At 43.8% G+C, this 23,316-nt stretch overlaps 1 protein-coding gene across 5 annotated transcripts in view; it reads right to left on the bottom strand.

The window, feature by feature from the left end:
- The window catches only part of EXTL3 (exostosin like glycosyltransferase 3), a 260,320-nt gene that overhangs the window by 71,677 nt on the left and 165,327 nt on the right, over nt 1-23,316 (bottom strand). For 3 of the 5 annotated variants that reach the window (XM_075063583.1, XM_075063585.1, XM_075063584.1), the window contains 2 exons: nt 3,599-3,799; nt 855-3,441 (listed from right to left, as the gene is read on the bottom strand). In XM_075063583.1, coding sequence (XP_074919684.1) covers nt 855-3,002 — 2,148 coding nt within the window. In that variant the 5' untranslated portion in view covers nt 3,003-3,441; nt 3,599-3,799. The remainder of the gene's footprint in view (nt 1-854; nt 3,442-3,598; nt 3,800-23,316) is intronic. The other 2 variants (XM_032790869.2, XM_032790870.2) reach the window with 1 other exon arrangement.

Raw genomic sequence — 23,316 nt, 5'->3', positions numbered from 1 at the left:
CGCAAATGACAGCCATTAGCAAGTCAAAAGAGAAAAATTTCCACCCCCTACTGTCCAGCTATGAAAGGGTTAACACTTTTTAAGCAGAACTGTTGCAAGAATTTCCCAAAATGCAAGCACTGGAGAAGACTAATGTGAAAGCTTACTTTGCAATTATCTGAGCAATTTTCTCTCCTTATTCTGCCTGGACCTTAAAGGTTTTTAAACACATGCAGCAAGATGTGTCAGAAATAATAATAAAATGAAATGTTAAAATCAATATTAAAATCAATGAATCTTTTTGCATACAGCATAATGCCCTCATCACTCTAAAGCGCTATTACATTCAGAACTGCCCTGGCACAAAACCCACGTTTAGTTTGTGCATTTAAGTGCCATCTTCCTCCCCCTCCCTCTTTTTTAAATTAACATTTGTAAGGCATTATTCCTTCATTTGTCCTCTAAGCATGACTGATTCAAACAACAGCGGTGATGAACAAACAGCTGGAGCAAAGATCTTCAAAAACAGGAATTTAACTTCAGGCTCCTAAATTCCTATTTAGGCTCCTGTATATGCAACCTGTTTTTCCAAAAGGTGCTAAACTACCCAGCATCTTCCATTTACTTCAATGGGAGCCACTAGGTACTCAGCACTTTGGAAAGCAGGTCACTTATTTGGGAGTCTAACTTTAGGCTCTCATATTCTTGAAAATCCTGGCCCTGACAGCAGTTTGAAGGCCACAGTATAACAACAAACTTCAGCACAATGCTGGATGTCTAGGCAGATGCGCCAAGTTATGGAACTGATAAAAATGTCTATGTTATTTCCCACTGTAAAAATGTCAAACCAAATTGAGCATTTGAGTATTTCTTACCATGATTGGGACACCAATGTCAGGCCACAAGAGGTCTTCAGACGGAAGTTTGGGGGAGTTCCACACTACTACAACTTTATTTAAGTAAGGGAGTCCATTGAGTCTCTCTAGGGAGTTCATTAACACTTCCTCCCGCTCGTAGGTTAACATGACTACTGTGAACTGCTCCCTTGGGACATTGCCACCCAAGGCAGCTTGGAACTCTTTCCCAGAACCACCTGCTCCTCCTCCAATTGGTCGAAATCCAGTCCCAGACCCAAGGAACTTAGCTTCTGAAGGTAAAATGGGATCAAAGGGTGTATGTGGAAAGAGGTGGAAAGGACCTGGAGCTGAATTCCAATTCCTGTAGATATCCATTGCTGTGAGAGTAAAATTGCGAAGGTATCTGGGAGATGCATAGGGTGGTTCTGTTTCCACAGGCCCCAGGTCTAAGTCACCATTGTCTGCCATGTTGGGGTCAGTACCAGCAGCTTTGCCAGAGCGGTGAGGAATCTCCACTGCAGTTTCTTCTCGAATAGGAGCAGCCGGGATTTGAATTCGAGTCCTTATGATGGCTAAGACTGTGCTGAATACATTGTCAGAGGTGGAGAAGTAGGTCTCCCACAAGAAGCGGCCCTGCCTCCTCATGGTAAGGAGATCATTGTCAGAAATGCTTCTCAGAAGAAAGTGCACTTCTGTGATACGTGGCTTTGGTATGATTAAGGCTGCCTCGTTCCACCGGATCACATCACGATAGGGCAGCTGAACTTGTTCTCCAAGAATCACTGGGATGGCTCCAACTTCCAGAGCCTCAAAGAGTCTCATGGTACACCCAGCAGAGATCAATATATGGGTGTCCCCTGGTGTGATTATCAGTGCAAAAGTAGATAGCTTCAGTAGCTCTAATCTGTCATCCCTTTCTCCACAAAGAGCCCACTCAGTGGGCAGACTTGCCTTAGGCTGGTTCTTACAAGTGAATTCCACCAAGACAAAGTCCAGTTTACTGTCTTGGACAGCCTTCAAGGTGGTAATGATCCGATCATCGTAGTCAGCTGGGGCATTGCCTTCGATTTCCTCTTCAAACGAACGAACCTCTTGCAAGCTGGATCGAAGAGACTCTATTTTCTCTCCCTGGAAACTGAATAGGTACTTTCGCTTTACTGGCACCTGGGGTGGGATCTCTAGGAAGTTGGGTTCGGACATTGCATGGACTAGAGGCGATACCACAATATCAAAACCTGGCCGATACTGTACATCATAAAAGGTGGATTGGGCAATCATGGCGCGCCCTGTGCTGATGTTATAGATAAAGTTCTGAGTTTCCGATTTCCTTGATAAATTAATGATGAGATGGTTGTGTCCATCAGTCCTCCAATATGGCAAAGAGTGCAACTGTTGCCCTAGTTCAGTAGGTTTTGGCATTATGGGCTCTTGCATTTCCCCCACTAAAATTATATACACACAAGCAATGTTTGCATTTTCAGTAACATAAACATTAGTTCTGACAGTTGCCTCAAAGGCTTGCTTAATTAAAGGGTCTAAGGAGCTACCAAAAGGGTACTGATCACTGTTGTAGACATACACTGGGAAGCCAGATGTCAGTGGGCAGCGTGAGTAGTCAAAACAGTTGTGCAGCCTGCAGTTCCTGTTGGATTTTGGCAAAGGCAAGTTAGCTTCATCTTTGTCTGGCAGCAGCCGGATTGGCAAGGAGAGCTTTGGCTGGTTCTGAGCCATCAGTTCTTTGTAGGAATGCTCAGTCTGGCTGATGACATTCTTCAGCTGCAGGAGATCCTGCTTGGCATTTTCGATGCTCTTCTTGCAGGCTTCAATTTTCAGGTTCAACTTGGCGATCTCGCTGTTGAGCTCCTGTCGCTTGGCCTCCAGCTGGAGCAGCTCCTCGCTGACTGACTCACGGATGCGGCACAGGTCCTGGACATGCTTCACCTCACACAGCTCATTTCCGGTGCGGGGGCCGAAGATGCGCTTGCCGGCATCATCCGCGTCATCAATGGTGGTCAAGTAGTAGTGGGCGATGAGGGGGAAGAAGACGAGGATGATGAATAGGGTAAAGCTAAGCCAGGTGAGCCGGATCCGACTGGACCATCGTAACACCCAGGGTTGGCCGCCGTTCCCCACTCCCCCATTCCGCAACATGGTATACCCAGTCATGAGTCTGAGAGTCGGTGCGCGCCCAATCACGTTGGATCAGTAGCCATAACCAAAACAGTTTTTATTAGCAAGTCTCTGAAAGAAAATGTTATTGTGCCTGCTTAATAACGGGCCAATAGAATGGAAATTTCATCTTCCTGTCGTGATGATGGCTGTCTCCAGCCTTTTTGTTGCAAATGCAACTTTTGGTCCGACTAGAATCAATCATCAAACTTCTCCCTTGATCGCTGGTTAAGTGGCTGTTGCTAGCAGTGTGGTGTTGTCATGGCGACAAAAACACAATGGGATCAAGCTGACCTCTTACTGCTGCTCTTGACATCTTGTATTACCATCTAATGAATATGCAGAATCAACAGCCATAGTTGAAAACAAGCTGGAAGAGACTTGGATAAGCATCAGTCTCTCTCATCACCTCTGCGCTGTTGATACTCTGCCATGCCTACAAAAGAACAATACAGTCAGACGAGGCAAAAATGACACCTTACTAAACTATAAAACAACAAAGACATTCACTAAAAGGAGCTGTACAGTCAAAATCATCAGCATTCTGATTCACTGTTGCTTGTCTGACACCTCCTTGTGTAGTACTTACAAACCTGAGGAACCGATAGGATTCATTAGACATGCACAGCTTTCTGCAGGGCAGTTCTATCAAAGGACTTGATAAAAGCTGCATGGTCCAGCAGTCAGAACAGAGAGTAGCAGTCAACAAATCGGATTTTCTATTCCTGTCTCCGCCACTGACTCGCTGTGACACACTGGACAAGTCACAAACTTTACATGCCTCAGTTCCCCACCTGTAAAAATGGAGATACTAATAGTAACCCATCTTTTTATGGCATGTTGTGATCCTTAGATAAATGGCACTACAGATTTACAAATTATTACTGCTACCACATATTTGTGTCAAAATACCCCATTCCAGTCTTGGGCCCCATCTGAATTAAAAACTGATCATCTTATACAATTGCATGAAGGATTTGCGATTTGGACAAGCAACACTTGGGGGACTAGCTTTATGTGGTCAGCCTAATTTTACTTATGACCACATGCAGGCATGCATTATATACTTTCAACTTGCTGCACTGGCAGCCCCTGCTTTTCTATGACCACCTTTTGTCTGAATTCAGTTGGCCTTATAAAATATGCCTAGGGGGTAGGGAATTAAATAACTGATTTGTGTTTTCCATGCATGATGGATCTTCTTAGGACATGCTGATGCTCTGTATAAAGAGTATTATTTATCATAAGGTGCAAACAAACCATAAAAAAGACATGATCATGAGGATGAGGGTCATAAAGATGTGCTATATTGAATTATTGATTTGATATTCACCTTTACATTGTAAAGGGCAAACTTTCAACCTGTGGGATCTTAAAATTGCTCTGATCAAACTCAATCAATCATAAGGGATCATAGTCACTCTTGGTGAAATGCCACTAACCTCCAACAATATGAATTTGGCCCAAGATACACAAGTTTAGACATCAGTGAAAACAAATCTTACGTGATTACGTAAACAAGGGGATGATTTGAGATATTGCTCTAAGCAATTCCCACAATAAAAGTAGTAACCTGTTTCAGCAGGTCCTAGCTGGCATCCAGTAGAGAGAGTTGCTACTAATAAGCAGAGACATGAAATATATGCCACCTTTTTGTTCTGTGTTTGTGCAGCGCCTAGCACAAACAGGTTTTGATCTGTGACAGGGGCTCCTAGGTGACACCACAATGCAAATAAAACAAAATATACTATACTGTTTTTATGAACTGCTTTATCAATGGCCCTATGGCCATTATGAAAATCCAACTGGAGTCATACATCAACCCTAACCCAAGAGTTAGCTGGAATCTTACTTACTGTCTCTGGTATTAAGTTCATCCACTAGACTAAGCTCAATAAGTTTATGGAGGGGATGGTATAATGGGATAGCCTAATTTAATTGATCTTTGACTATTAGCAGTAAATATGCCCAATGGCCTGTGATGGGACACTAGATAGGGTGGGATCTGCGTTACTACAGAGAATTCTTTCCTGGGTGCTGGCTGGTGAGTCTTGCCCACATGCTCAGGATTTAGCTGATCACCATATTTGGGGTCCAAAAGGAATTTTCCTCCAGGGCAAATTGGCAGAGGCCCCGGGTCTTTTTTTTGCCTTCCTCTGCAGCGTCGGGCATGTGTCACTTGCTGGAGGATTCTCTGCACCTTGAGGTCTTTAAACCACAAGTTGCCTGAGCTATTGAAGTCCTCATGGGTCAGGGGTTTGTTACAGGAGTGGGTGAATGAGATTCTGTGGCCTGCGTTGTGCAGGAGGTCAGACTAGAAGATCATAATGGTCCCTTTTGACCTTAACGTCTATGAGAGGCTGCACTGGCAATAAATAAAACGTTACAAGAGTCTACTCTCCAGTGCCGAAGATGACCAACTAATATCCCACTGAGCCCGTTCAAAGCTCCAGTACATTTGTGGGTATTTAACAAAGAAGAAATAAAGGCACAAGGAGAGCTTGTCCCAAACTGATACCTGAAAACTGGCAGAATGGTAAAGAGACACGTTACTTTGGCAGAGTGTGGGTGGGAGAGAAATCAGGAGTAATTTTCAGTTTAGAACATTAGCATACACCAGAAAATCAATCAAGGATTCAGATCTTAAGCAGCCAAACCATCATTAAAAGAGACTGTGTGTGTGTGTGAGGGGAAGAGAAATAACCCATCCTGATAATACAGCCACAATTCCCAAACCTATTTTCATCACAAGGGCAACTGTTGTGCTAATGATTAAATAGGAATCCTCCCCAGCCCCTACCAGCAACACTTAGAAGCTGGACAAGCAGCAAGGACAGTGAAAAATCAATGGACGTCACAAATTCATAATGTTGTCCAGCAAAGGGCATCAGCGGAAATCTCAGAAGGCTGGGAAGATAAAAGGGCTAGAAAATCAGGAAAAGGTTAAATCAGCTTTCTTGCTTCCTGGTAAGTATGATCTGTGTGGGAGGCCTAGGCTCTCCTAGCAGAACATTTTAATAACATTCCCTGCACACCAGCTTCCATTTGTATGTGCTGAGGTGGCAGTGAATGCAAATCTCTTATTTTTCTGCATGAGGCTGTCAGTCATGCACAGAGAGCGCTGATAACAACAGGATCCTTTCACTGTGCCCCTGGGCCACGTTGCTGTCGCTAGGTATTACCGAACAGAAAGGTTTCATTATACGCAAATATACAAAGCAAATGATTAACTAAAGGCAAAAAAGTTTTTAAAGTTTATTTAAACTCGTTATTTTAAAAACGCTTCCATTTGTTACAGGAAAGAGTGACTCATGGCCATTAGCACCAACTCACATAAATACAGCTCTCCAGACTTCCAGTTATTACTCTTTCCATCACTGAAATGCCCCTGTCTCTGGGATGAGCACTAGCAGCCATTTAAACAGGGGAGACAAAATGTTTAGGATGGGAAGTGAAGAACATTGAGGCAGATCCACAGCCTCAATGAGGTCAATGGAGCTATGACAACATACACCACTCAAACCTAAAGGTGGAGTTTCAGGAACACAGACTGTAATAACTCCAAAAACCTGACCAACTTAGGCCACCACTCCTAACTCTTGTGACAAACACTATAGGACCTTGCATCAGAAATCTGGCACCTCCAACAGCACAGAACCCTCTGGTACTATTCTAGGGCACTGGTTCAGTGTCAGTTCAGAAAGGGGGAGTGCTGTCTGCCATGGTGATGGACATGACAAAGGAAATACTACAAAGAGAGTTCCTGCCACACCCTGGCTTTCCTTGGAGGTCTCTAACCTTCAGGCCCATTGCTGCCTGTAGCAGGGTGGACCCTTGCTTCTGCCCTGAAGGGGTTAAAAACAGCCCTGGGAAGAGGCTGTGCCTGGAGAAAGCAGCCTTTCGGCTGGGGCAAGAAGCCTGGGCTGATTGGGGAAAGCAGGCCCAGCTGTGGCCATGCTCCAATCAGGCCCAGCTGGCCCCTATAAGAGGCTGCGAGCCAGAAGCCAAGACAGTTTCTCTCTAGCTGTAGAGGGAGAAGAGCCTGGCTGCAGGAAGCTGGATATAAGGTATCTGAGTGAAGCAGGGCTGGGGACAGGCTGAGGAGCTGGGGAGCCTTAGCCTGGAAAACCCCAGGCTGTGACTAGCTTTGGGCCAATAGGTGCTGGGGGTTGCAGAGGGCAGCCCAGGGGTAGGCCAAGGCAGCAGGTCCAAACCCTCCTTGCCAGTGATGAGTAGGCTGATACTGCAGCCTGGCACAGGGTGTGGGGCTAGACAATGACTGGCAATAGCAATATACTGAGGCAAGGTGGGGATAGAGGGTGGGGGTTCCCCAGGGAGGGGAGACCCTGAGAGAAAGGGGTTACTGCCAGGAGGCCGCACCCCATGTAAAAGGGCACTGGGTCCAGGGAGGGACACAGGGGCGAGAGGACAGATGGATCACTGGCCTGCAGAGGGCGCTCTGGAGCTGGAACCGAGCTAATTCATGAAGTCACCAGCAGGAGGCATTGCAGGGGTGAGTCCACCTGTCTACACTGCCCCTCTCCCTTTTGTCATCAGGTTTGTGCTGTGCCACAACTAACTTCAATCAGTGTCCTGTCAGCACCTCTTGCCGCCCTTCTGGCCCCTACTCCTGCTGGCCTGGAGTTCAGTTTCCAGAACATCTTACAGTGGTCAACTCATTAACAGTCTATGAACTAGGATTCTCTTAATTTCTCCTTCCCCTTTGGGAGACAGGGCAGAGCCATAGAAGCATGTAAGGCACCGTCTCCCAAACTCACTAACAGCAGCTACAGGAGCACATTCAAGCAGCTCTATTTAAGGGCTTTGTGAATGTCAGGGTCTGTGCTACAATGCAGACCTCCTGCGTGACCTTGGGAGAGTCATCGAGTCTCTCTTGTGCCTCAGTTTCCCCTCTGTACAATGGGGATAACAGCACAGTCCTGCATCTCGAGAGGGTTGGAAGGATAAATACATTAAGGATCACAAGGCGCTCAGATACCATGGTGATGGGAACCACTGAAATACCAAATCAAAAAAGGGGGCCCCTGTGCGGGGAGTTAGTACCTGGTGCTCCTGGAATGGCCAGAGGAAAGCTTGATATCTCAGGGGCTGGAGTCATCCCCACAGTTTGCTAAACGCGATCTTCATTAAACTGCCCTGGATCTAAACATAATTAGTGAGGTTCCATCATAAACAGAGCACTTAAGGGCCAAATCCTGTGGCAAAGAAGCAGGACCAGGACCCTAAAACAGCACTAGTATCAAGGATATGCTACGCTCTGGCCCACTACCCTTGACAATGATTGCTTACAACTATTCGGCCTCCTGATCCTTCCAGCAGGCCCCCATTCCGTAAATTCTGTTTACACAGAACAAAGCACACCCTCCCCTGTCCTAAAACATGAAGCATGAGAGTGAAAGAACTCTGTGCATTTAGAAACCTGAAACTTCTTCACTGTTTCTGTTGATGCTAACTCCAAGGCCACATGACAGAAACTAAAAAAGTTTGGAGAGGTATTTTAAATGCAACACATGTGGTTTGGGATCAGTTAAAACTATCGACTGTCAGTCTGAAATATGTGCTAGTGATAATGAAAGCATGTTAGACACACTTTCAGGCTGACTTCATTACCAAAGGTTTTATCCCCCACCAGCTAGATGCTGCTGGACATTCCTTTTGGTTTTATTAAGACACACATTTGTTGTTAGGATTTAAAAAAAGAAAAAGAAAAAGCCCAGTCTAGTGGTTTTAGGATGAGAGCTTGCAGTTTTTCTTTCAAGAGCAATAAGCATACACTAGGTAAGAGACTGTTGCTTCTCCTTCAGAAAGGGGATCCTTGAACAGGAAGAATGTATTAATTCATTTAACTCCACAGACAACACAATCTGACTCCAAAGAACTGTTAAAAACAGAATCCTGTCGAGAGAAAAGGCATGTTCCCATTTTAAGGTAACAACTGGTACCTGACACACCTAATTACACAAAAGGGCAGGTAAATTTCGCAAATGATCAGAAGCTGTTATGGTGATAACCCTCCCTAATTGTTGATCTCCTCAAATGATTATTCCTGAAAACATTCCCCACCACCTCTCACTAGTCAACCAACTTTGCCATTTCTATTATATTGGGGATAGCTTTCCTTTAAAAAGGCTTCCCTCCATTACAAAGATCTCTTTCCCAGGAAGTTCTTTGCCCTGCAGTACTAGGCTACAAAACTAAATTGTTGGCCTGTTTCACTGCAGCACCTTTCTCAGACCTGATCCACAGGTATTTTCCCAACTTGCTTCCTTCTAAAGCAGAAGGAACTCATAGTCTAACGCAGTTCCCTCTGCTTCTGAATTCTAGTTCAACGTACTAGGACAGTTTTATGCTCAAGTACTGGTGGAAAGTCATCATCATTGCTCATGGCTATTCACAGTTGCCAAGTTCCATCTGCACATACTTGACCTTTGAGCACACCTGGTCTTTGACACATCTCCCTTCCCCCCTTTACCCTCAGATAGTTAAGAGACGTCATTCTTCTCTGAACACATTTCTGAAACGAACCCTGGAAACTTCAAGCTCTTCAGGGAAAACAGATCTTGAATTGCCATTAGACACAACTCTCTATTGAATAGATCAGTGGAACACAGGGAGATCAACTGACCTAATCTCAAGGGAATGTACCAAGCCTTCCAGAAGGAACAATCTACATGGCTCCTTCCTCTTCTGCTGCACACCCATCCCCATCTTCTCCACCTCTTGCCTATTTCCATTTATCTACTCTCGACCAACCAATCCACCATGGAATTTAATTGCTGCTCTGCACAAAATGCTGAGTTATATAATTTATTCTACTCCAGGTATAAAGCAAATTGCAACCTCCATCACTACAACTGCTACTATCAGCCTTGCTAGCAGACTCAGCAGAGATGCCACATACTTAATGAGCCATGGCACATGAACAAACTTCCTTCTTGTTCAGACAAGGCTGATGTGAACCTCTCCTGGTTGGTACTGAAGTACCTCATGCAGGCAGCATTCATTGGCACCGCCTCTGCTCTACTTGTTCTGACCTGAATATATGGCTTCCGTCTCCAAGGCTGTCAATATGGCATCATTCACCAGCACTAACATTAAAAAAAATAAATAAATAAAAAAAATAAAGAGAGGGCAGAAAAAGCAAAAACTTCTATATTGCTCCTAAATTAAGAAATGTACCTTCTTCTTCTTCCTCTTGGGGAAGAAGATGGCTGGCTAGAGTGTAACCACAGGAAGGAAATACGCTCACCCACTTCTGTATCTAGGTTTAGGTGCTTGTGTGAAATACATTCACAGGGCTCTCAAAGAAAAGATTACATCCCAAATCTGCAATCTGTTGGCAAACACGGGCGTTTGAGGATTTTCCTTTGCAGCTGAACAAGGAGAGTAAACCTATTTGGTGTGTGCTTTAAGGTACAATTGGAAAGTCGCCCAACATGCAAGTTCTGCTAAAAGAAGAGCAGATGGAAAATTCATTCTGAAGTGACTTACATGCTATGGCCTCAGGGATCATCACTGTGGATTTGAGCCAGAGTAAATTCTCCCAGGCTAAGATCAACACTGCTACCTGTGCAACAGACAAAAGCCTAGTAATCTGCAACTTTGGAGGACGAGGTGCAGCCATATTTTTCCCCCCTCTATCATGACTCAGTTTTCAACCAATGCAGGAGGCATTTAATAAATTCAAATCTCACAGCTAAGTCATACTTGCCCTGCCCACCCTTTCCCAATATATACATACAGAAGGGTCCCTCCACACAGAGATCTCATCCTTCCCACACTGAATAGCGAGCAGCTGGTAGCAAGGCACCACTTCTCCCTTATGATGCTACAAAAGGTTTTCCTGTAAATTTGGGATCCATGCAGGGGGAAGGGACAGGGACTGCATGTGTGGGTAGCTCCAACACTGGGCGGGGCTGGAGTGATATCATTCCTTCCACTGTGTGGTAGTCTTCACTAACGGTACCACAGCCTGCAGATCCCTGGGTGCAGTGTGGCCAAGGGAAGTCCAGGTTGCAAAGCACTTTACAAAGAACCCATTGCTAGGGAAGTCACTGGTGGGAGTGATGAAAGGAAGCAGAGTGCAACATGGTCTCTCTGTGCAGATTACACGGAGTTTACTATGGAAGGGGGGAAATCTGGCCCTGAGATTGGACAGCGAAGTATCTGATGTCTGCAAAAGTGGGAATCGAGAGTCTCTAGTAGAAGTCATTTCAGAGACCCTCTCTTCCCCAGTTTTCAGTGGTGAAGCATGCTCGCTGCTTTAACCTCCATAGCACCTAGAGGATAATGATTTAGCCACCAGTGCCCGTTTTCCAGTCACTGGTATGAACACTCCACTTCAGAGTTGCACTGTTGCTAAATGCCAGTATTTACAGGCTCCCTGAATATGGAACAAGGAGTTCAGTCTGCTGCTGAAAGGGTCATTGTGTTCAGTGTTAAAAATCTGTTGACAATTGTGAATTCCCACCAGCCAAATTTGGAATTCTTCTTCTGGTCCAGATCTGAAGAAGAGCTCTGTGTAAGCTCAAAGCTTGCCTCTCTCACCAGAGGAAGTTGGTCCAATAAAAGATCTTGCCTCTCTAATATCCTGGGACCAACACGGCCTCAACATCACTGCATACAGCCATGTGCAACAAAACACACTCAGCTAGAACCAGTAGATGACTACGCTGATGAGGGATATGCCCAGTCGTGACATATGTTTGCATGCTCGATGATGCTTATGACAGACTATGGAAGAAGAATGGGGATGTTAACGCCAGTGGCATGGCAACACTGCTTTCCCTGCTCCAATTGCTGAACTGCTCTCATGTAAACTAGGAGCCAGCACTCCTGGGTTTTACTCCCAGTTCAGGTGCTGTCTCTGTAACCTTGGGCAAGGCACTTAAGCTCAGTGCCTCAGTTTCCCTGCCTGTAACATGGGGAGGACGACACTCCCTACCTCATGAGCGTGCTAAAAGGCACAAACAGTTTGGGTTGCACTTTTATAGAACCTTTCACCCCAAAGCACTTTACAAAGAACCCATGTAAGTACAACTGACACTTTGCAATCCCTTCCAGAGAGGCAGGATGGGCACCAATCCAGGACTTGGGAGACAGGGGTTCAAGTCCCTGCTCTGCCACAGACTGTCTCTCAATTCCCCTTCTCTAAAATGGGGATAACAGCACTGCCTTACCTCATAAGTTCTTCCAGGCCCTTCCCCCTCATCAAGGTAATAGCTAATCATCTTACAAACATTAATTAAATTTATCCTTATGACCCCCTCTGAGCTACAAGTATCATTAGCATCATTTTACACATAGGGAATCAAGGTACAGCAAAGCTAAGTGACTTGCTCAAGGCCCGCAGAAAGTCTGACAAAGTTGGGAATTCGCCCCAGATCTAAGTGCCCTAACCACAAGACCATCCTTCCTTCAACGTGCATTTTCCAGCAGCTTGATTCCTGTGTTTCAGTTCCTTTCCTATAGGGTTGGGCATCTGACTTGTCAAATAATGTCAAATATTTTAAAGCATTAATAAATTAGAACAGTAACTAAGAAGAGAGTGTCTTTATAGTCTCCCAAAGATGTAGCCTTAGCTAGAGACTTGTGTGTAATCACAAAAAGATAATGACAGCATTATTTTAACTCAGAGAAATGTGAAACAATGAAATGAAGTGCTAAAAAATGAAAGAAAAGCACCATGATGCAATCAAAAAGTAGGTTGCTGCCTACCTCAGGGCATTGCTGCTGGAGTATTTGACAATATCTGACCGTGGTTAAACAACAGGTGGTCAACTGACATCTGACCAGAGAGACAAGGTGGGTGCAGTAATATCTTTTACTGGCTCGATTTCTGTTGGTAAGAGAGACAAGCTTTCGAGCTACACAGATCTCTTCCTCAGGTCAGGGAAAGGTACTCAGAGTGTCATAGCTAAATACAAGGTGGAATGGATTATTTACCATAAGAAGTTAACACATATTTCAAGGGATCACTCAAGGTGAAGTGGCCCATTTGACCCGCTTGACAAAGCTACTTTCCCACTCAGGTCTTTTCCAAAGATTTCCCAATATACTGCTTCACATATACAGCTCTTCAGGATTTACAAGACAGCATTAAAAGAATTGTGCTAATGAACCTTTTTTTTGTTTTTTACATTTTTTTTTCCTTACAGCTGCAAGCCCAAAAACATTTCTGTGCACAAAGAAATAACAGCATAAAAGAAAATCCTTTTATGCTCTGCAGAACTGAGGGTGGAAACAGCTTCTGGACACAAAATTACACTACATTGCTAATCCCAGAACAGGAAATCAAATGACAGAGCTTTAGAAGCAACCCTGGGCAAATTTGACAGTAGTATGATAGTTGACTTCATAATGACACTAAGTTTCACTTTAAAAACATGCTAGACAATTTCTATTGCCTGGAAACTGACAGTGCTAGAGAGGGAAGTTCTTTACTTCGCTATACAGCAGATACAGCCCAGGCAGGAGTAGCACAGGAGATATTAATCTCTGGCCCAGATCCAGAACAACAGAAAACAAAGGGGAATGTCCAGTGGTGAAAATGAGAGAGAGAGAGAGAGAGATTTTTCACTAAATTCTTCATTTCTTGTTCTGATCTGGGCCAGGTATGTGTTTCACAATAGCCCAACCCCATCACATGGACAGTATGGCCTATGCATTCTTGCATTCACCGCAAATTCTTCCCCTTTGCTGAATTTGGTGCCAGTATCTTTGGCAGTGCACAGAAGTTTGTTCTTCCTGCCCTTAGGTGGAATGGGTAGGAGGAGGAGATTTTAGTCTCAGCCCAGGTTAACAACAATTGGTTAAACCATCACCACCAACAGACCTCAATGCCCAGGTTGGAGGAACCAACTTAGGGCAAAAGGTTAGTTCAGCCCTTAGCCACCTTTACCATTCAGTCCATCGTCTCTCTGCTGAGACTGCTAACAAGGGTGTAGTTAGGCCAGGTGCTTTCTGTGAGATGAACCCTGCCCATGGGCAAGAGGAGCGTGTCCAAACTCACCTACCACTGGCCCTTTGTAACATGGTCTAGATCAGTCTGCTCACTCAGCTCTCCCTCGTGCTCGCACTGCCTCATGCCAGGGTTTCCTCAGGCACCATCTGAGGAGAAGAATCCAACTGTTCTGATCAGATACTCCTGATTCAACCTCCTGTGAGCTCTGAGTTCAGCTGCCCACTGAGACACACACACCAGAAGTGACCCCCAATTTTACTACTCCCTTGTCCAATCCCACTTATGCTAAATAAAAGCAAATATTATTGGCATAGCACAGACATGCCCATAAGCCCGAAGAGAAAGTTGTTTAAAGAAATCTCTTCTAATCTAGTGGGTGGCTATGAGAAGTATCCCTTCCTTCCCTAAGCAGACTGCACATTTTAGTTATAGGGTGCTACTGGAGAAGATCAAACATCTTACACAGGAAATAAACCAGTGCCTCCCAACTTATTCTGGGCATCACTCCCTTTCTGCTCCAGAAGCTGAGCCGATAACTGAAAGAAATGGAAAACCCCCCACTGACATTATTACTGGGCTTTGGACCCCTAAGTCACAGTCTGTATATGCCTCCAGACATCTTTGGAACTCTATGTCTGGGAAACCCTGACCTCTGTTCTTTGATATGGAAGTAAAGAGTTTACCTAGCTCGGCATGCACTGTAAAATGATAAAGTTGCTCTTGAGCCAAAATACGTTGCAATACAACTCTTTCCTTTTTGTTGCACCCCAACTTGACCAGGTTTACCCTGCTGCTCACAGACTTCCTTTCCTTATACTGCCTGGTAATAAGTATTCCTGTTTGCCTGGAGATTGTGATGCATGTAACAAAAGATTTCCCCTACTTCCCAGGAATGTGTCTGAGCAAAGGGGCATGGCACTGCATGTGGTCTCATTAGCCCAGTAAATTGCCTTCAGCAACTTTTGGAGATGCTTATGAGTAAATGGAGGTAGCTCTCCATTTCAGAAAGCTCAATCTAGCACGCTGTGTAACTAAATTACCATAAGTATTGTAATCACTGATATTTATATGGCATGCAGAATTCCCATCTGACAGGCACAGTGCATCTCAAAACAGGCTAGGTCGTCTGACTCACCATTGAAGAATCATCAGTCTGTAGCAACTCTTGAATTCTATTAACCAGGACTAGATTCAAATTAGTAACCTACAGGTAAAAGGATCCTTATTCCATTACCAATCACTAAGCCTACCGGGCCCCTGGGAAGAAGTATATTCTGTTATCTTTCTGTTCTACCAATGGGCTTGTCACACAGCAACAGCCTTCCATCTAGCTGGGCATCTTCTCTATGGCAGTGACCTAGTCCAGATACTTCAGAGGAAGGCAATTCGTTTGGATAAAACTGTGCAATACCCTACCATGGGACATACTTCTTGTCCGGAAGACAGGGCCGTCCTTAGGATTTATGGGGCCATACACAGTATTATTAAACTGGTGTCCCTATGCCCAATGGCAGCCCAAGCTCACAGCCTGGTGGGGGAGGGGGAGGAGGGACGAGACAGCAAAGGATAATGAGATGCCTGGCCTGCCTCATGGTGGCGGAGAGTCACAGTTCCCCGCAGAGACTCCCATACCCTCTCCCTCATGCAGAATGGACACAAAGAAAGTACCTAATTAAAAGCACTAAAATTTGGGAATAAAAAATGTCAGTCACAGGTTTTTTTATATGCCCTGAAGGTTGTCAGAGGGTTATTTGCAAAAACTTCGTAGTAAGGGTGAGTCAGCTGTCCGGCTGAATACAATATTACATATAATGGAATACATGATGCAGCTCTTCTCTGTTTTACATTTTCTTAATCAGTATTTCTAAGCTGAATTTATATTTTAAATGTACTCAAACCTTAAGCCAGCATTCCAGATTACTACATATTTAACTCACTGAAACAAAGACATTATTTTAAATTAATCAGAGAGGTTTAGTGTGTTCATAACAATGTTCATTGCTTTTAGAAAAAGGGAACAGTAATTTACTTTGTGTGATCTCCATAACAAGAGACATGGTTATGAAATTTCACCAACTTTAAAAAAATATGTTTCCAAAGATTTTAGGTATAACAAGGATTTTATGTCTTACTAAGGTACTGATTTTGCTGGAGGGTTCTTTTAAAACTAGTTCATCGGATAGTCAGAAGTAAAGAAAGGGAAACTCTTTGTCCAGCTATCTGGAAGGGAAGGACTGTTGTCCCTTTAAGGGCTCTCTTCAGTGGGGAGTAGGGGGAGAGGTGGTGAAGGGATGGACAGAAAGGACAGGAAGACTTGGAAGCACCTTTTTTTTTAACTATAGTAATTAAAATGTGTATTTTAGATAAGGGAGGTCTTTTGAAGGATTTATTTAAAAAACTGTATGTCTGAAGATCCACGCATTTAAGGCTAAAGATGATTGTGCATCTAAAACTCTATGCAAGCATTTTTTAGAAATGTGATTTTATAATCTTCACCAGCTCACTAATGAAATATTTTTAAAGCAAATTTTAAACTAAGGTCCTGTAGACTGACATGTTCTGTGTAAATATTACATTAATGCACAACTGTTTTTGTCAGTAAAGTCAGAAACTGACAGTATAAAAATTTATTTGGGCATAAGCTTTCGTGGACAGCTGATGAAATGGGTTCTAGCCCACAAAAGCTTATGCCCAAATAATTTGTTAGTCTCTGAGGTGCCACAAGGACTCGTCCTTGTTTTTGCTGATACAGACTAACAGGACTACCACTCTGAAACCTGTCAGTATATACCTTGGGGTTGGCAAATGCCTGTTAAATGGCTTTATTACCCCTTGAATGTCTCTTTAACAGTTTCAATGTTGTGCTAATAGGTCTGGCAGGCTGGAGGTTTTTTCACTTTTAACTACTGGATTCCCTCCCAAGGAAGACTCACCAGGCTAGAGCAGCCATCTGTGGGAGCCTGCAGGAAGGGTCAGAACAGGGATAGGAACACGAGGAGGTGGTCACTAAGACCCAGTGGTGCCCCAAATTTTCAGGTGCCTTACGCAGCTGCCTAATGTTGCCTATGCCTAAGGACGGCCCTGCCGGAAGAACAGGGATGAATATCCTTTTTAAGGGTGAACTATGAAAAAAGGTTTACTGTCACCACCTTCAAAGCTCTATGCAGCTCTACCCCTTACCCTCTGGCGCAAAGCTCCATGCAATCTCCATTCCTCTGCACTCTGCCAACACCTCCAACCTCACCTCGTGGCATACAGTTATGGTAATGCATGTATCTATGCCATGCCAAGAGTCCAGCCTAGACCACTGTGATATCACAGGTAACTCAACCAATCACCACCATTACTCTACAACTAATTTGTATGCAACAATTTCATTGCTTGTGTGAGGGAGACTACCAGATGGTGGATTACCTGACTCAACTGCCACATCCATCTTTCAGCTACTAGTACTGGTATAACTCCTCATATAGACACTTATTCTAGTATAAGAGTGCTTTTTTGTTTTTTGTTTTGTTTATTTTAAACATCTTCCCAAGTAATAACTAAGCTGGAAAAAGGAACTCAGACTGAAATAAGAGTGTCCACACAGGGGGCTATATTGGAATAACTGTCTCAGTTTAGAGGCACTCATTAATTTATACCACGCAGACAAGTCTGAAGGAACTTGAGCAGCAGCTGAAATTACTAGGAGAAACCAAGGAAGCAACATCAGGAAGGAGCTGACAGAGACATAGTAAGTCAGAGACATAGTAAGTCAAAGTCAGTGTCCTGGATCTTCATGGAGAAGGCAGAAATCTATGGAGTCTTCCAGGCTTGTCATCAACAACACACATTGTGGAGAAGGAGACAAAAAACAGGCCAGAGATAGAATAGCCAAACCAATGACTATGAAGAAATCAGGGAGAAGGAGCCCCAGGAAGGTAGAAGCAACAAATCTCAATTAGAGTCTCCACACGTGAGGAACTAAGATATCTGTGGCACAGACAGAAAAGAATATGGTCTCCTGCCCCCTTGGTCTCAGCGTAAGGCTGCCTCAATAAGAGTGCCAGATATCTAAAAGAAGGCTGAAAATTTCCTACATGGGATCAAGAGATACCAATGTGTGTCTTTCAGACAGGACCTCTAAAGCTGGGGTCTTCTCTGCTCTGCATGGACAGGAGTGATACCACAGCCGAAGTTTCCTCATTCCTGCACCATTGCGCAGCATACCATGTGCCATCTGACCGTTGCCTTGCTGCCCACTGGTGCCTATGAGTGCTGTATGTAGTGTATGAAATGCTTTGGGACCTTTCAGGCCAAATGGTGCTAATCTGAATATTCTGCTTAGAAATCTAAAGACATTAACATCCGTGAGGAGGGGAAAATACCAAAGGAGCCCACCACAGTAGCATTTAATTTCAGAAAGAGGAACTATACAAAAATGAGGAAATTAGACAGACAGAAATTAAAGGGTACAGAGCCAAAAGTTAAATCCCTGCAAACTGCATGGAAACTTTTTAAAATCCCCATAACAAGGACTCAATTTAAAATGCATACCCCTCAAATTCAAAATCATAGTAAGAGAACCAAAACAATGCCACCGTGGCTAAACTACAAAATAAAAGAAGCAGTTAGAGACAAAAAGGCATCCTTTAAAAAGTGGAAGTTAAATCCTAGTGAGGAAAATAGAAAGGAGCATAAATTCTGGAAAGTGAAGTGTAAAAATATAATTTGAAGAACAGCTAGCCAAAGACTAAAAAAAAAAACAGCAAAAAATTTTTAAAGTACATCAGAAGCAGGAAGCCTGCTAAACAACCAGTGGGGCTACTGGATGATCTAGATGCTAAAGGAGCACTCAAGGAAGATAAAGCCATTGTGTAGAAACTAAATGAATTCTTTGCATTGGTCTTCACAGCTGAGGATGTGAGGGAGATTTCCAAACCTGAGCCATTCTTTTTATATAACAGATCTGAGGAACTGTCCCAAACTGAGGTGTCATTAGAGGAAGTTTTGTAACAAATTGATAAACTAAACAGTAATAAGTCACCAGGACCAGATGGTATCACCCAAGAGTTCTGAAGGAACTCAAAACGTGAAATTGCAGAACTACTAACTGTGGTATGTAACCTATCATTTAAATCAGCTCCTGTATCAGATGACTGGATGATAGCCAAGTTTTAAAAAAGGCTCCAGAGGTGATACCAGCAATTACGGGCCGGTAAGCCTAACTTCAGTACCAGGCAAATTGGTTGCAATTACAGTAAAGAATAGAATAATCAGACACACAGATGAACATGATTTTTTGGGGAAGAATCAACATGGTTTTTGTAACAGGAAATCATGCCCCACCAATCTACTAGAATTCTTTGAGGGAGTCAACAAGCATGTGGACAAGTGGGGTTCAGTGGATACAGTGTACTTCGATTTTCAGAAAGCCTTTGATAAGGTCCCTCACCAAAAGGTCTTAAGCAAAATAAGCTGTTATGGGATAAGAAGGAAGATCCTCTCATGGATCAGTAACTCGTTAAGATAGGAAACAAAGAGCAGGAATGAATGGTCAGTTTACAGAATGGAGAGAGATAAATAATGGTGTGCCCCAGGGCTCTGTAGTGGGACCAGTCCTATTAAACATATTCATAAATTATTGGAAAAAAGGGTAAACAGTGAGGTGGCAAAATTTGCAGAAGATACAAAACTACTCAAGATGGTTAAGCTCAGAACAGACTATGGAGCATTACAAAGGGACCTCACAAAACTGGGTGACTGTGCAACAAAATGGCAGATGAAATTCAGTGTGGATAAATGCAAAGTAATGTCCATTGGAAAACAATCCCAACTACACATATAAAATGATGGGGACTAAATTAGCTGTTACTACTCGAGAAAGAGATCTTGGAGTCATTGTGGATAGTCCTCTGAAAATATCCACTCAATGTGCAGCGGCAGCCAAAAAAGCGAACAGAACATTGGGCATCATTAAGAAAGGGACAGACAGGACAGAAAATATTATATTGCCTCTATATAAACTAGGGTTGCCAATCCTCCAGGATCATCCTGGAGTCGCCAGGAATTAAAAATTAATCTTCAATTAAAGATTATGTCATGTGATGAAACCTCCAGGAATACATCCAACCAAAATTGGCTACTCAACTATAAATCAATGGCACGCCCACATCTGGAATATTGCATACAGAACCGCTCGCCTCATCTCAAAAAAGATATATTGGAATTGGAAAAGTACCAGAAAGGCCAACAAAAATGATTAGGGGTATGGAACAGCTTCCGTATGAGGAGAGATTAAGACTGGGACTTTTCAGCTTGGAAAAGAGCTGACTAAGGAAGGATATGACAGAGGTCTATAAAATCATGACTGCTGTGGAGAAAGTAAACAAGGAAGTGTTATTTGCTCCTTCTCATAAGACAAGAACTAGGGGTCACCAAATGAAATTAACAGGCGGCAGGTTTAAGGTGAACAAAAGGAAGTACTACTCCCCATAATGCACAGTGAACCTTTGTAACTCTTTGCCAGAGGATGTTGTCTATAACAGGGTTCAAAAAACAACTAGATAAGTTCATGGAGGGTAGGTTCATCAATGGTTATTAGTAAGGATTGGCAGGGATCCAAAACCATGTTCTGAAGTGTCCCTAGCCTCTGTTTGCCAGAAGCTGGGAATGGGTGACAGGGGATGGATTACTTGAAAACTGCCCTGTTCTGTTCCTTCTGTCTGAAGCATCTGGCTCCGACCACACTCTGAAGACAGGATATTGGGCTAGATGGACCTTTGATCTGACCCACTATGGCTGTTCTTATGTTCTGACAGGAAGGCAGGATTACTTAGCCATTGCAAACCATGGGCAATTTTGTCTGTCAAGTACTTTTTAAGATTAAAATATGTGGTCTAAAAGAAGGGGGGCATTAAGAAACAATTCAATCAGTGGCACTGCAGCATGGAGACTGCTTCATGGCATGACAAAGCAGATGTGCTGTACTCAAAATGTCTTTGTCTATTAAAACTGTATCAGTTTCACAGATTAGTAAACTCCCTGTGGCATAAACAGAATTTATAATGAGCATCTGCAAGATACAGGAGCATCCATATGAAATGCAGCTGCTAGCATGATCTTCCTTGTCCACCCCTTGGCCACATCAACACACCTCCACTCCTCAGACCCTGCTATCTGAATCCCACCACAGGTTCCTCCCATTTCAGTACATCAGTGTGAAGCTTTTGTTCTTCCCATCACAAATCTGCCTCCTCCCCACCTGTCTGCTCTTAATTTTTACTGCATCACTCCTGCCTTCTCTGCTCTGTCAATGACGCCAGCTTCTCTAGTACTGCCCCATTTATGCACAGGATGTCACTTGTCTTCTCAGACTGTAAGTATCTCATGATAGGGACCGTGTCTTTGGATGTACACATGCAGCACCTAACACAATGTGGCCACAATCCCGGCTGGTGCCTCTGAGCCCTACCACAACACAAATACATAGCAATCTCACTCAAGCCTTGAACCAGCTCACCTCTGCTTCACCTGCTCACACTGCAAAGTGCTACAGGTAAACAGAAAAAAATAAGTGGAAAATTTCTCTTGCCAAATCCTTTAATATCTCAGAGCATCGGAAATTCCTGGGGAAAGAATGCAGGGCGATTGCATGGCTGATTGTCTCATGATGCCATCTAACAGAGCTTTTGGCCTCAATATTGCCTTGCAGGTCGTTCTGTAAATGTTTTGATTGACACTATTTCCTGTGTGAATAAAAAAATCCCTCACAACAAATGTGCAAACCTGGTGGTCTGAGCCGAAAGAATTTCCCTTTGATTATCCCATTTCTAATGTTTGTCCTGTCACCTGGCTGGGATGTAACTTTCACCAAGACTGGGAGACTCTTGAATCAGGAAGCCTTGCAACCCTCCTTCCACTTGCCATGGAGTGGAGAATTTTGGAGGCTAAGTCCATGAACGTCTATTAAGCCAAGATGATCAGAGATGCAAGCCTATGCTCTGGATGTCCCTAAACCTCTGACTGCCAGAAGCTGGGACTGGATGACAGGGGATGGATTACTTGATAATTTCCCTGTTCTATTCATCTGAAGCATCTGGCTCCACTCACTGTCAGAAGACAGGATACTGGGCTAAACTGACCATTGGTCTGACTCAGTATGGCTGTTCTTAAGAGAATTAAGCTCTGTATCTCTTAGATTATGCAATCTTTACTCATTACAAGTGAATCATTTAGACCGTTTTTAATTTATAATACAGGTAATATATAATACTGGTAGATCTGTAGATCTTAAAGTGATTTACAAAGGAGGTCAGTATCATTATCGCCATTTTACAGATAGGGATACGAAGCACAGGATGAAACAACTTCTTAAAGTCACCCCGCAGGCCGCTGGCAGAACCAGGAATAGACCCTAGGCCTCCCAAGCCCCAGTCCAGTGCTCTATTCACTAGGCCAACCTGTCTGCCTACATCTTTTAGAGCAGGGATTGTCGCCCCCTGCAATTACCAGCACAATGGGGCTCCAGTTCTGACCAGGGCCTCTCAGTGCTGCCTTCCGGAAAACAATGAATAATCCTCCTCACTCAACAGACGGATCCTCCAGTGGCATAATCCACCACATAGCACTTAGTGACTCACCATTGCCACTTCCTGCAGCATGGAGCTGTTCCTTTGAAGTTTCCCACTCAAGTGCTGAATCATCCTGACCCTGTTTACTTTGCATTTCCCAAGAAGATAAAAGCACAGGGTGATTATGGCTATCAACATTGCAGTTACTATGCATCACTCATGCTTCAAATCCTACAGATCAATCTCAGCACAATTATCCTCTGCATATTTTTATTTCTGGTAGTCGTGAACACGTAACAGTCAGCGTGCAAGCATCAAGCAATGGAACCTGCACAATCCTAGTGTCACAGGTATTAACATTGTAACAAACCAGCCAGAATGTAGGTGAACTGCTGCTCTCCCGTGCACAGACTCCATATTGGAAGAGACCTCAGGAGGTCATCTAGTCCAGATGCTGGAGGAGACAGGGAGCTGATCCTCAGCAGGCACAGAGAAGACTCTCTCACGTTAAGAGCAGGTGGTAGTGAGGTGCCTCACAATCCTGTGTACCCCTAAGCAGCATCAGTCTCCTAATTTCATTGCATGCCCCCTTATTCTAAATACTGTTGTGTTTATTGAGCAACTAGCACAGTAGGGCTGGGTCTAGTCAAGGCACTACAAATACAAATGAACAATAACAATGAGGATGCTCCCAATTTACCTTCGCTAAACTGTTCACTATCTGTTTGTCATCCCACCTCTCGTTCATCTCCTCTCCGAATTACACAGCATT

Source organism: Chelonoidis abingdonii, chromosome 3 (assembly GCF_003597395.2).
Source record: "Chelonoidis abingdonii isolate Lonesome George chromosome 3, CheloAbing_2.0, whole genome shotgun sequence".
NCBI classification, from domain to species: domain Eukaryota; kingdom Metazoa; phylum Chordata; order Testudines; family Testudinidae; genus Chelonoidis; species Chelonoidis abingdonii.
The sequence above is the reverse complement of the archived record's forward strand: the minus strand, read 5'-3'. Positions and strand labels throughout refer to the sequence as shown.